At 40.5% G+C, this 12,920-nt stretch overlaps 1 protein-coding gene across 4 annotated transcripts in view; it reads right to left on the bottom strand.

The window, feature by feature from the left end:
* Positions 1-5,963: 5,963 nt before the first annotated feature.
* Positions 5,964-12,920, bottom strand: part of Ccdc80 (coiled-coil domain containing 80) — a 32,018-nt gene continuing 25,061 nt past the window's right edge. For all 4 annotated transcript variants that reach the window (XM_031363984.1, XM_031363983.1, XM_031363985.1 and 1 more), the window contains 3 exons: positions 10,516-10,619; positions 7,844-7,924; positions 5,964-6,881 (listed from right to left, as the gene is read on the bottom strand). In XM_031363984.1, coding sequence (XP_031219844.1) covers positions 6,535-6,881; positions 7,844-7,924; positions 10,516-10,619 — 532 coding nt within the window. In that variant the 3' untranslated portion in view covers positions 5,964-6,534. The remainder of the gene's footprint in view (positions 6,882-7,843; positions 7,925-10,515; positions 10,620-12,920) is intronic.

The raw sequence follows: 12,920 nt of genomic DNA, 5'->3' as shown, positions 1-12,920 counted from the left end.
AGGACATCATGAAGGTAAGAGGTCCAGAACCATTTCCCAGGTACTAATGGAGTGGGAATTATATGACCTAGAAAAGTTGTCCCACAGAAAAAGGAATAGACACAATACGTGTGGTTCCTACTCCAGGAACTTAATGGCAGTGAGGTAGCAGGGCAACCCTTATTCACACACACAAAGCAAAGATACCTACAGATCCAGGTCATATTTCTCAGCATTGGGCAAGGAAGCCCAATGTGGATACTGGTTGTGAAGGGGAAAGCGACTTAGACCAAGATCCCAAGCCCTTACCTAGCTGCTTCTCACCCCATAGGTTTTCAAGCTCTATGTACCTAATGCCCCTGTCCGGGCATATTTGCTCAGCTTACATCTAAGGCTTATTTTCTGTTTCACCTCTGAATCCCCATGTGGAAGCCCTGTTGCTTGTGAGGTAGATATTGTGGCTTTGTAACTGCTAATGTTGCTCCGATCCTTTCTCTCTGTATAAGCCAACTGGCTGCATGTGGCCAGATCCTCCTTGGTACCTTTTCCCTTTTCCTACAGTGACTTTATCTATGAACTCTTAACATTCCAAGCAGAAAAGGCTAAGCATGAGGGTGAGGGGTGGTTTTCTCTCTCTAAAGCCTAGATCACAGTTCTTGAAATTGAGTAATTATATATTTCCACTTTTAATGAAGAAAACATTTGATAAAAGTTTCAACATCAATTTTTACTCTTAGTAAAGTACATCCAAACACTGTGATGTATGAACTTATTGTTTCAATACAGATTCTCATTGTGTACTGTAGGCTAGCCTTGAATCTACTTTGTAGACTATACTGGCCTTAGAGTAATCTACCTGCCTCGGTCTCCCAAGTTGATATGTCAGATATGAGCCACCATACCAAGCCTCACTTACATGTTTTATATGAAAACCAAACACATTTACAGAATAAAATATATAAAGATCTATAAAGATCAATGAACTTTAAAATACAAACTTTGCTGGCTAACTTTATGTCAACTTGGACACAAACTATAGACATCTAAGAGGAGGGAACCTTAATTAATCCCCATCAGATTAAGCTGTAAACAAACCTGTAGACCATTTTCTGAATTATGATTGGTGGGGAGGGACTAGCCCATGTGCATGGTGCCATCCCTGGGCTAGTGGTCCTGACTTCTATACGAAAGCAGGCTGAGCAGGCCATGGAAAGTGAGCGAACCATTAAGTATGTGTGTGTGTGTCTGTGTGTGTGTGTGTGTATGTGTGTGTGTGTGTGTGTGTGTGTGTGTGTGTGTGTGTGTGTGTGTGTATGGTGCACGCATGTGCATGCTCGCTCACCGTCCATGGCCTCTGCATCAGCTCTTAGCTCTGGGCTGGGTTCCTGTCTTGCTTGAGTTCCTGTCCTGATTTCCTTCAGTGATAAACAATGACATGGAAGTGTAACCCAAATAAATCCTTTCCTCCCTAAATTGCTTCTGGACATTGCATGTTTTATCAGGACAATAAAAACCTTAACAAAGACAGAAGTTGGTACCAGGATTTCAGAGTGTTTCTGTGACAGATCTGACCATAGAAAAGTCATCCAGTGTTGAGAGCTCAGTGGACTGTTCTATAGGAGCTTGGAAGGTAAGTGTCAAGCAGTGTTGAGGGAAGCCTGGCTTGTGAAATAACAGAGGGAAGCAAAAGACTTTTAACAGGCCGTTTGGAGAATCTGTGATGTCTGGTCAGCTGGAGCTGAAGAATTAGCTGTGATTAACAAGAGACCAGAACTACTAAAGTGAAACCTTCATTTTACTGGGGCAGTTGATGCTGCTCATTGATGGGGCTGAAGAATTATCTGTGATGAGTAAGAAACCAGAGTCTTTGAGATGAATCTTCTGGAATGTGTTTCCTAAGAGTCGGTACACAGAAGCTGTGTTCCAGGGGTATCCAAGGTTGTGTTCCTTTGTCCTTATTTTATATTTGGAACACCCAATTTCTTTTGGTTATCCTTTTAACAAAGAATGGGTTGTTATGAACTATAGTTACTCCACTGTAGTTTAGAATATTGATGCCAGTTCATTCATTATTTCTTTCTTTCCTTTTTTTTTTTGTTTGTTTGTTTGCTTGTTTGTTTGCTTGGGTTTTTTTGTTTTGTTTTGTTTTTGGAGACAGGGTTTCTCTGGATAGCCCTGACTGTCCTGGAACTCACTCTGTAGACCAGGCTGGCCTCAAACTCAGAAATCCACCTGCCTCTGCCTCCCAAGTGCTGGGATTAAAGGTGTGCGCTACCACTGCCTGGATGCCAGCTCTTTCTATATCACTGTGTTTGGGTTCCCCGTTTCCAACCACCCTCCCTCACCCCGCTGCCACACAGTTCTGTTAGTCCCTGTTCCACAGTCAGATCAACTTTTCAGGTTCTGTATATAGAAGAACATGTATTATTTTCTGTCTGACTTATTTTGCTCACCACAATGTCTTCCAGATCCGTTGACCTTACTGCAAATGATAGGATGTTTTTCCATGTCTAAATTATCTCTATCACATGTATATACCACATTCCTTCAAATACTCCTCTGCTGATAGGCAGCCAGGTTGGTCTCCTGGCTATTTCAGCTATTGTTATTAGTACTCAAGTACAGTGCCCAATTTCTGTCTATGTATATCCCAAAGTAGGATAGCTAGTCTATTTTTAGTGTTCCTGAGAACTTGCTTACTCTCCGCCATAATGGCTATGCAAACCTTTCCCTTTCCTTCACATTTTGACCAGCATGTTTTGTGTTTTCTTTTGATAATAGCCATTCTGCTTTTCATGACATGGTAAATCATCATCGTTTGACAGTTCTTTCTCTTGTGGCAGACAGAGGGAACAGAAAGAAGGACGAAGACTATATAAGGTCAATGCCTGTGCCCAGTGATTCATCCTCCAGCAAGGCTATGCTGCCAAAACCTTCCCAAATGGTGCCACCACCTGGACACTATGTGTTCAAACACCCAAGCCTATGGGTGGGAGTGGAGGGGGGAGGTTATTTAAACCATCACTATGGGGAAGAAGAGGTAAGTCTTGGGGGCCTACTCTGCTTCTTTCTTCAGTTTTTAAAAGTTTTCATTGTACAAGTCTTTCATTCCCCTTGTCAGAGTTTATTCCATGATAGTTAATTGGGAGTAGGAGGTACTGTGGTTGGGATTGGTTCCTGATTTCTTTCTCATCTGTTTGTCTTTGATATTTAGGAAGGCCACTCACTGATTTGGGCATGTTAATTGTGTAACCTGCTCTGTGCTAAAAGTATTTATCAGCCTTAGCAGTTTCCTGATGGATTCTTTGCCTTTCCCACTGGATTAATTCATGTCTCCTATAAATAAGGATGCTTTGACTTCTTTTCATGTCTCCCTTTTATTTGTTCCTCTGGTCTCTTCCCTCTACCTAAGACTTCAAAAAAATATGAAATAGGAAGCAAGAAGATAGTTCAGTTCAACACAACTACGTAGCCAGTGTTGGCTCAAACTTCTGGAGCTTGACCCTGAGTAGATTATTTTAAATATATTTAAACATAGCACAATTTGATGAAAACTTATTCTGATGATAATTAACTCAATCCCATGTGCACAACAAAGCATACATAAGTCTCTTTGAGGAACAAAGTAAGCTAAATACAGATTGGAAACTGTTTACAAAATCCACAAGGATAGCTTCTACAGATTAACTAAGGAAAACAAAATTATAATAAGAGTCTGAAGATCCCGTGCTGGGAAAGTCTAGTCACATAGAGACTGCAAAGGACACCAGGCTGTTAAATATGTTAGAAGGTCTTTGGGTGAGTAACAGGTTATACATTCCTTCCTTCGAAAGAACAACCCAGTATAACCCCTATGAAAATAAATATGGGGGCTTTTCATTTTTTTTTTAAATAGAACTAATACAGGGTTTGTTTATACCATTCCTGAAGAACTCCTACCCTATTACAGAGATACCTACACACCCACGCTTATTCCTGCATTGTCCTCAGTGGCAAGGAAATGGCATACGGTGGGATTTTGTTCAGCCATAAAGAAAATGAAGTAAGATTTGCAGGGAAGCCAAGCAAAGTAGAATTATAATAAGTAAAGTAAGTAGCATTATAATAAGCTATCTATATGAGGAGTGAGTGTGTGTAGAGTGTATGCCACCAGAGAGAAGGTGAAAAATGAGATGCGGAGAAAGCATGGTAAAGCAATGTGGTGTGCAGAAGATAAGAAGGCAAAGGAAGGAAACCATGCGATGGGGATAGATGAGTACAGGGTACAAGGGGAGGCCAGTGGCATGGGGAAGAAGAAGGGAGGAAAGTCAGCCATTTTGCGTAAAAATACATATTGTAACCGAATATTGTTTATGATAATTAGAAAGCAAAAGTAAGCAATAAGAAGAAAGGTAAAGGCTTTCCACCAGTGTAAAAAGGCGTATATGGGTTTGTTTGTGTATAAACATGCCTTTTCCCCCAAAGTAGGCTATTTTACCCTGCTACTAAGCTGCCTTTTTAACAGTTCCGCTTCACATTCCGATGGAGCCTGCTATTTGCCATAACGTGATGGAGGAAAAATATTTTTCATGTTGTCCCTCTTTCATTGACTCCTGTTTGATGGTCTTTGAGGTAGATGCCTCAGAGGAAGAGAGGCAGAGGCTGTAGAGCTTTACATTGAGGGCATTGTGGCTGTTTACTTCTCTTCTGGTAAAAACTCCTTAAGGACCACTCCCACCAAGATAGGAGTAATACCGTCTGCTGCATGTGAGGCAGTGTTTCACTTGGGTTTTACCTTTGCTTGCCTGTTTCGGAGTGATAAGTCAGGTTAAATGAAATACCTCAGAGAAGCTCCACTCTGTTTGCAGCTATAAAGACAAAGACTAGAATTCTCATTATGTTTAGACTTACATTTTATAGATCTTAATATTCATTATGTGTGGTTTTAATACAGTATGCAAAGTATTTATGTATTCTAGGCTTAATATTTTCCATGTTTTATATATAAAAATATTCCTGCTAGGCAGTAGTGGCGCATGCCTTTAATCCCAGCACTTGGGAGGCAGAGGCAGGTGGATTTCTGAATTCGAGGCCAGCCTGATCTACAGAGTGAGTTCCAGGACAGCCAGGGCTACACAGAGAAACCCTGTCTCGAAACAAACAAACAAACAAAAAAAAGAATGGCAATGTCAAATCATTGCTTGCCTAAGCCAAGTCTTTCAGTAAATCCCAACTTGTTCTTCTCAAATTTAGGAATGTTTCTAGAATGGGGCCCACTCATGTTCTCTCTTGTCTGTCTGAAGACAGCCCATGACAAGAAGCAAGCCAATGGAGTTTATGTGTGAAGTACCAAGAAAAACTATAGCACATTGTGTAGCTGTAGTAGGACCATGCACCAGATAGAAGAACTAGTAAAGTTGAGTAAGCTCAGACCCAAGGAATCTGAGAGACTTGAGATTGGTAGGAGTCAAGCTACTCCCTACCCATTTCTGTACCTGCTCTAGAACATATATCCATGACACCCCACCAAGAGGACAATGCCAGTCAGTCATGGAAGGAAACACTTGGAGTCCTGACCCATGCAAATAGAGCATCACTAACATCTCAAACTGAGCCAATAAGAAACTCCTACCCCTAAATCCCACCCCACTCCTCAGTGTTTATAAAGTCCCTAAACACATGACATAAAGCTCACAAGTTATTTCATCAAGGATCATATGAGAGTGACTGTTTTTACTGAGCTGTAACACTTGGGGAAGAGTTCGCTCTCCCAAAACATTCATTGCTGGATCTTGGAACCACCTGGCTGGCCAGGCTCACACCACCACAACTACCACTGTTGCTGCTGTGGTAGTTGACCTGGGACCTTGGCTACCTGCCCTGCCCAGGCTATCCAAACCTTGCTTCTTTGCTAAGAGCTGTAAAAACCTCATATGGCATAGAACTGTTGTAAATATTTTTAGACTGATATTTCAAGTGTTAACAAAGCCATCTGAAGCCAGATATGGTTATTCATGCCTTTAATCCCAGCATTTGGGAGACAGAGGCAGGTGGATCTTGTGAGTTTGAGACAAACATTATCTACATATTGAGTCTTAGATCAGTCAGAGCTGCACAGAGAGATCCTGTCTGAAAAGAAAAACTAAGACATCTGTTGCCTTCTGTGACTATCCAGGTGTTCTACGAAAACATTTATACTGTAAGTTTTAATTTTCCATAACACAAATTTTTACTTACAAATTGATAGAAGAAATGAAGGAAAGATGTATAAACATTTTATATACATTTGCATGTCAAATAATAGCTATTATATAAGAAAAGAGATACTGCCTTTTGTTTTTCAGTAAAAATTATTTAGCACCACATTTCCCTCTCTCCAGTTAGAGAGGTCTTTTAAATATCTTAATAACAACTCATGAGTAGGGGAAAGTTTACTATTTCTTTAATCTTGGAAGAACACTGAAAGGAAAAGTCAGGGTATGTGGTGTATGGAGGAATTCCCTTATGAAGCTGCCTGCACACAGCTTTAGCAGATGAAGGGGAAGCTGGATGGGAAGAAGGTTACATATTTTCTGTTCAGTAAGGATATCCATGGTGGTAACTTTCATGATGACGGTAGTCATCCTGGTAGCCATCCTGGTATCCTTGGTGATAACTATGGTAACCATATCCTGCGTACTCATCTTCTGGACAGCGCATCCCCAGTGACTGCTGAATGGCCATTTCCTGTCTCCGAAGTTGCATGGAATCAATTAAGTCATACACGATGACCATCGACCACATAGGAGAAGGATACCAAGATTTAACATTGCCATCTTTTCCAACTAGAAGCATGGAGAAGTACTCTGGGCTCACTTGAAAATAGTTGCGGATGTCTTTGACCAAGTGGGCTGGCACATCTTCCCGCTCAACAGTGGCACTCCCTGGAATAGCATTGTAATGGTTGTTAGTGGATTAAAGGGTCAGAGTTCATAGATGCAACAGAACAAGAAGAAATCACCATGAGAGCAGAAGACCCACAAACCTGTTCTCTTTAGTTCAAAAGCCAGTTGTTAGCTGGGAGTGTCCAAATAGCAATTAAATGCCCAGTTGTGCAAGGTTGTTATTGCCAAACTATGGGACTATGGACAAACTCTGGCATCTCTTTTGAGAATATTACAAAATACAGAACCCATGCCTTAATTTAATCCTACAACATCAACATCTGAACAATCTGTCAGGGACAAACAATGATGTTTCTATTTCTAGGTATTTTTCCAGTTAGCTTGCTTCTTTACATTCCAGTTTTCCCTTCAATGGACAATAGAAAGCTTGTTTTGTTGTCCAGAGTGAAAAAGAATAATTATATTGAAAACCAATGACTGGATCTAAACCAGTAGTATATGTGAAAAGAAGAGATGGGGAACTGTGGCTTGCTGGGGTGTCCACTCTGGTGCTCAGCTAGGTATTTCTCACACTGGCATTTATTTCAAAACGAGGGTCCGTGGAGGGAAGATGGCTATGCTTTCTGCGAACTTCAGTCTCTTAGTCATTTTCCTTTAGCTTTGAGCTTTTATTTCATTTCCTTATCTAATGATAAGATTTCCTTATCAAGGTGATAAGACCTCACAAAACAATTGTGAGATTAAATGATAGAGCATAAGTTGCTTTGAAAAACCTTAAAGCTCATTAGCAAACCAAAGCATGATTTTGATTATGAATGTGGATGTCTTTACTGTTGGTTTGAATGATTTTATACCAAAACCAAGATTAGTCCTTAGTCCAGCCCCTGCCCCATACACATCATGGGCACACAAGCATGCTTGTTTTCACATACTATTCCCTTGAGGCATACCTGCCAATTGCATATAACCAAACATAATGTTTTAAAACAATAAACTATTACCGTTAATTGGAAACAGTTCTAAAACTCCTCCAACTTCCTCTCCAACACCCAAAAGCTTCAGAATGGTTATATGTCGCAGACCTGACCCAAAAGAAGAAAATCACAAAATTAGAGGAATAAAAATATGGAACTGTCTTTTCCTTCCATAGACCTGACAACTGATGACATGATTTTCATGTCAGCTAAAGTCTGAAAAGAATATAGAACACAATCAACCAAGTAGAATGATCTGTCTTTGATATTTCTACAACACAGGAAACTTTAAAAAAAAAAAAACTGACAAGAACAGTCACAGATTTTAGGATTAACAAGAATCAGGTGATTTTGTGTGTGAGGCAGACGGACTGAAAGAGATTTGCTCTCAAAATGATTCTTGCCATAAAATACCAAAATATGAAACTAATGAAAGCAAAATATCTGCCATGAGCTAAGCACAGTGTTGGATTCTGGGGGGAAAATTAAACCTGAAAGTGTCATACCATTTATGGATAACTTCCCCTCAGAGAGAAAAACCACACGAACCATCTAAGCTATGGTTAAAGAGCCAGTCACAAAGAGATGCTTCACTTGACTGGCAGGTTCTTACTCATACAGAGGATACGTAGGGAAACCCCAGGCAAACACAGCTTCCCATCTTCAGCTAAGGTTTCAGCCAAGGAGGGAAGGTCATGCCTTGATAGCTTGTTGGAATTCTTTTGAAGATGAAAGGCATATGAAGGGATTCAGAAAGAAAACAGCAAGATGAAGAGAGTCTAAGCAGGGTAATAGCTTTGAGCTAATGATAAGATCAGTGGAATTCGTTGCCCAGGGAGAAAATTAAAAGCTTCTATATGGGAGGGCTACATTAAAGAGGAGCTAAAGTCAAGGCAAAATGCCATTCCCCACATCTCTGTTTTGTTTTCCACCTTTATCTTTTCCCGGAAGGGTGAAGCACTCTATTCCAAATACCAGTGAGTCATATTTTCAGAAACTGAAAATCATGAACATGACTCCTGGGAAGTGTGATTTGTTTATATTTCCTGAGTATAACAAGAGGCTTTGCTTACACTCATGTGGCACAGGCTTTCTGTACTAGTATAAAAAATAAAAATTAAAAAAAAAAAAAGAAAAAACAGCCCCTCCTGCAAACCATGATATTACTTGGTGTCATCAACTCTTCAACATGGGTCATACTCCACAGTCCAGGCTGGCCTGGGACTCAAAAACCCCTAGTTGGAGTCTCTTGATGCTGAGATTACACATATGTGCCACCACAGTGGGATTTGTTTTGATTTACATTACTACTGTGACTAATCCTTCAGTGCTCTTAAGGATATCTTTCATAATCAGCACCATTGATGATTCTGAAGAGTTTTAAATAAAATTCGGAATGTTGAGACAATCAAATATTATATGTTGCTAGTTGTAAATCATGGGCCATGGTAAACGGAAGATATGTGAGGGACTCCTGGGTTGATATGAGCTTGCTTTGCTGCCTTCCTTCTCACTATTTCACATCTTACATTTGGAAAGTACTTATAATTCAGATGCACTGGGCCATATGACAGAACTGGGTCCCACTAATGCTTTACAAAACTGATGAACACCTGTCCTTCAAAAATCAAGTACAGATTTTCTTTTCTCTATTTTTTTTTTAGTTTATCTTATTTATATGAGTACACTGTAGCCATCTTCAGACAAACCAGAAGAGGGCCTCAGATCCCATTACAGACAGTTGTGAACCACCGTGTGGTTGCTGGGAATTGAACTCAGGACTTCTGGAAGAGCACTCTTAACTCTCTTAAACTGCTGAGCCATCTCTCCAGCCCCCAAGTGCAGTTTTATAATGGTGCCATAATTATAGACATGACTCTTCCTACTGAAATATCAAAACAGTCTTGATTTGTAATGTTATAATGAGGAATTTTTAAATGAGTGACTGGAAACCAGCCCTTCCACACATACCTCTAAGTGCTCCCCTCGGCAGCTGCAGGGATCACGGTGTCAGCTGTGATATTGACACTACCATCTTACTGTCACCCCATGTCACACTAAACCTAGTAATAAGTTCTCTATACTGTGCATATATTTCTGTGGCCAGATTAAAAATGATACTAGTGCTTTTAGTTAGCCCAATGGAAAATGTTTAGTAAATAAAGTGACATTTTATTTTTCAAAATATTGAGGGATTTGCAACAAGTATAAAAGAAACATTTTTTTTTCCTTTCTGATTTGGCTTTAAAAGGTTCAGAACTAGACAGAGTGACACACACTGGAAATTCAGGCACCCAGGAGGATTTGAAGTTATGTAGTAACATTCTGTTTCTAAAAAAATAAGGTTCTGTTTTATAAACTCCTAGACAAGATCAATATATGGAAAAGTACCCAATATTAGTATCCAGTTTCCAAGTATCAGATAAGTGATCCTGCTTGAATTTCATTAACTTAAGACATTTTTAAAAAATAAATTAAAAGTAAAGCAGTAGATACTTTCAAACACTTGGAAGGAATGCATAGTTGACTAAAACAGTACTTTGAAAGCAACTTCATATTCAATATAATCGAAAATGTGTCTGGGGAATGTGCATCTGAATTGGAGTATATTTGGATGAACTAATGTTCTATGTTCCATTTTAGAATCATCCAGAAAGAAAGCAGTATGGAAAAGCAGAAATAAGGTGCCTCCTACTCACCAAAATTACATGCCTGACCGTTGAGGGCCGAGAGCTGTTGTGAATAGGCCCAGTCTTCATCATTAGGAGCGGAGATCACCAGCAATCGCCTCCTCCATCTGAACCTGGAAAAGATGCAGAGAGCCGCTATGACTGCTTCATACACTAGAGGCCAGTGTAAGAAAACCCGAGCAACATCAGCTGGTTGGGTTTTTCCATCCCCTGGCCCATAGAACTCTTCCACAGCTCCTGAAAGCCATTCAGCTGCATTACCACATACCCTTACTTTTTCTGTTGTGTCTTTTGTCTGCCTGAATGAAATGTTGGGTCCTGGTCATTATGCCTAATGAAGACATTCAGAGTAAAGTGACACTCTCAGTTATAAGGTAGGTACACTTGTCAAAACTGTAAAGGAAGCAATGATGCCAAGATGACAGAAGAATGCTAAAGAGAGTTAAAGTCCGTAGAGTTCCCCCTGGAGTTCAGCAGGGCTGGAGAATGAGAATATAAATAAGAAAAGGCTAGAGAGGGGGGTGCCAAATTTTAAGTATGTGACAACAGCAACAAGAAGGAAAGTGAGAAAGTCACTAAACAGATTAAGGAGTGTTCTAGAAAAAGAAAACCCCATGTATTTTCTTTAGTAGGGGGTTGTTATTCTAGAGGCAAATGCAAGTTCTGATCTCCATTAATAAGTGGCAATGCAGACTGCCCCTATGAAGTATGGGATTTTGATAAAGCCAGCTTCTACTGTTAGTATAGCTGTCATGGTGGATTAATAGACCTTTTATCTTACACATGGAAACTTGAATTCAAGTTTGTCATCACTACTTTTTGGATGTCTTTGTGCTGTCACTCAGTTCAGCTAAGTCTCAAATTTTCATTATTTCTGTAGTAAAAACTCTATTTGTTTCTACTTCAAAGAGATGTCAAAAAATTAAACTCTCAAACCCATCAGTATGTTACCCACATGATGGCCTACACCTAGGAAATCATGTCTTCGTTTACAGCTGCTCCCAGTTTAAAAACCTGTACCATTACCATACCTTGGACATCACCCATCACGATGCCACATGACAACCTATTTGAGTATGTCAGTATGCCATTTTAAAGCTCACTTTCACTACATAGTAAGTGTTCTTCACTAAGGCTCAAGAAAGCAACCTGGGGTTTCCCCATTTTATGAATGATAAGACTTGAAGAAGTAATTTACGCAACTAGTAAATCTAAGGCAGTAGTGGTACGAAAATACAGACTTAAGGATAATGATGCTGTATTTGTGCTCCCAGGGTCCCTAGTGCAGTATGAAATAAATACAGTGTGCTCCTAGTGGAAATCTGAATAGAATTATCTCAAACTGGGAGAAGGGGTGTTGTTTTCTGCCTTAGGTGCAGGCAACCGGAAGGTATTAACAATCACTGAGCTGGTGGCCAGTCATTTTGCTTTCTCTCCCTAGGCCCCATCTAGCTTCAGAATAAACATGAGCATCTTTAACCCCAGAGAAAATGGCCCCTTGGAGGGAACAGTGGTTTGGGAGTGGGGGAGTGGGAAATGAAGGACTATAATAGTCTAATGAAATACAAGCTCTGAATGGATGTCTGTCTCCTAAGACTTGCCAAGGATCGCTTGCTGGGACATTAGATTCACTTCCTCTGCTTGTTTTTTCTTCAAAGGGAAAGGAAAACAAGTCTCCGCTGAGGATAGGAGATGAATGTTTTGGCATAGTTAGAGGGAAAGGAACATATGAGACTGTCCAGAGGTTCCTGGGAAAGGGAACGGTGGTGGCTGCTGGGTCACAAGCTCCGTCTCTGATCTCCCTGCTTCCTTAGGAGGAATGCCAGACCAGAGTTGGCTCCCAGCCAGCATGTAACCAGGCCAGCCTCTCCGGCCTCCATGGAGCCACTGAGTTATTTTGGTGAGGTCTGTTTTAACTTGTTTACCTGTATGTGCCACTGAATGAGGTTTTGATGGAAGAGGGATAAGACGCCCTGTCTCAGACACAACCCAGAGAAGGTTGCTTCCCATAAGGAATGATTGGACTTCACACCCTGGGACCCAAGACTCCAGCTCAAAGGCACTAAAGAAAATAACTTCCAGGGCCTGGGACAAGAACTGTGAACCTGGTGAGGTCCCCATTTGGGCCAAATTATTCTTTGTCACGTTAACTTCTCAGGAAATGAAATCCTACAAGCCCTGTGTATGTTTGCGTCTTTTAACTGGCATCCCAAATTAGTGTGCATTTGCCCACTGTTTGGGACTTCTGTCTCAGGAAGGGTAATTATAGCCTAAAGTACAGTGCTGAAGGCCAGACTGACTTCAGGGTCTGGTCAGTTGAAACCAGGCTGTGCAGTCAGTCTCACCAACCAACCAGTCAGCAAATTTAAGGAAAATTCCCATTTAGGGACTGGCTTAGCCATAAGATTTTTTTT

The sequence above is a fragment of the Mastomys coucha genome, unplaced genomic scaffold (genome assembly GCF_008632895.1).
Source record: "Mastomys coucha isolate ucsf_1 unplaced genomic scaffold, UCSF_Mcou_1 pScaffold12, whole genome shotgun sequence".
Classification (NCBI taxonomy): Eukaryota; Metazoa; Chordata; class Mammalia; order Rodentia; family Muridae; genus Mastomys; species Mastomys coucha.
This window is presented reverse-complemented; position numbering and strand designations above follow the sequence as displayed.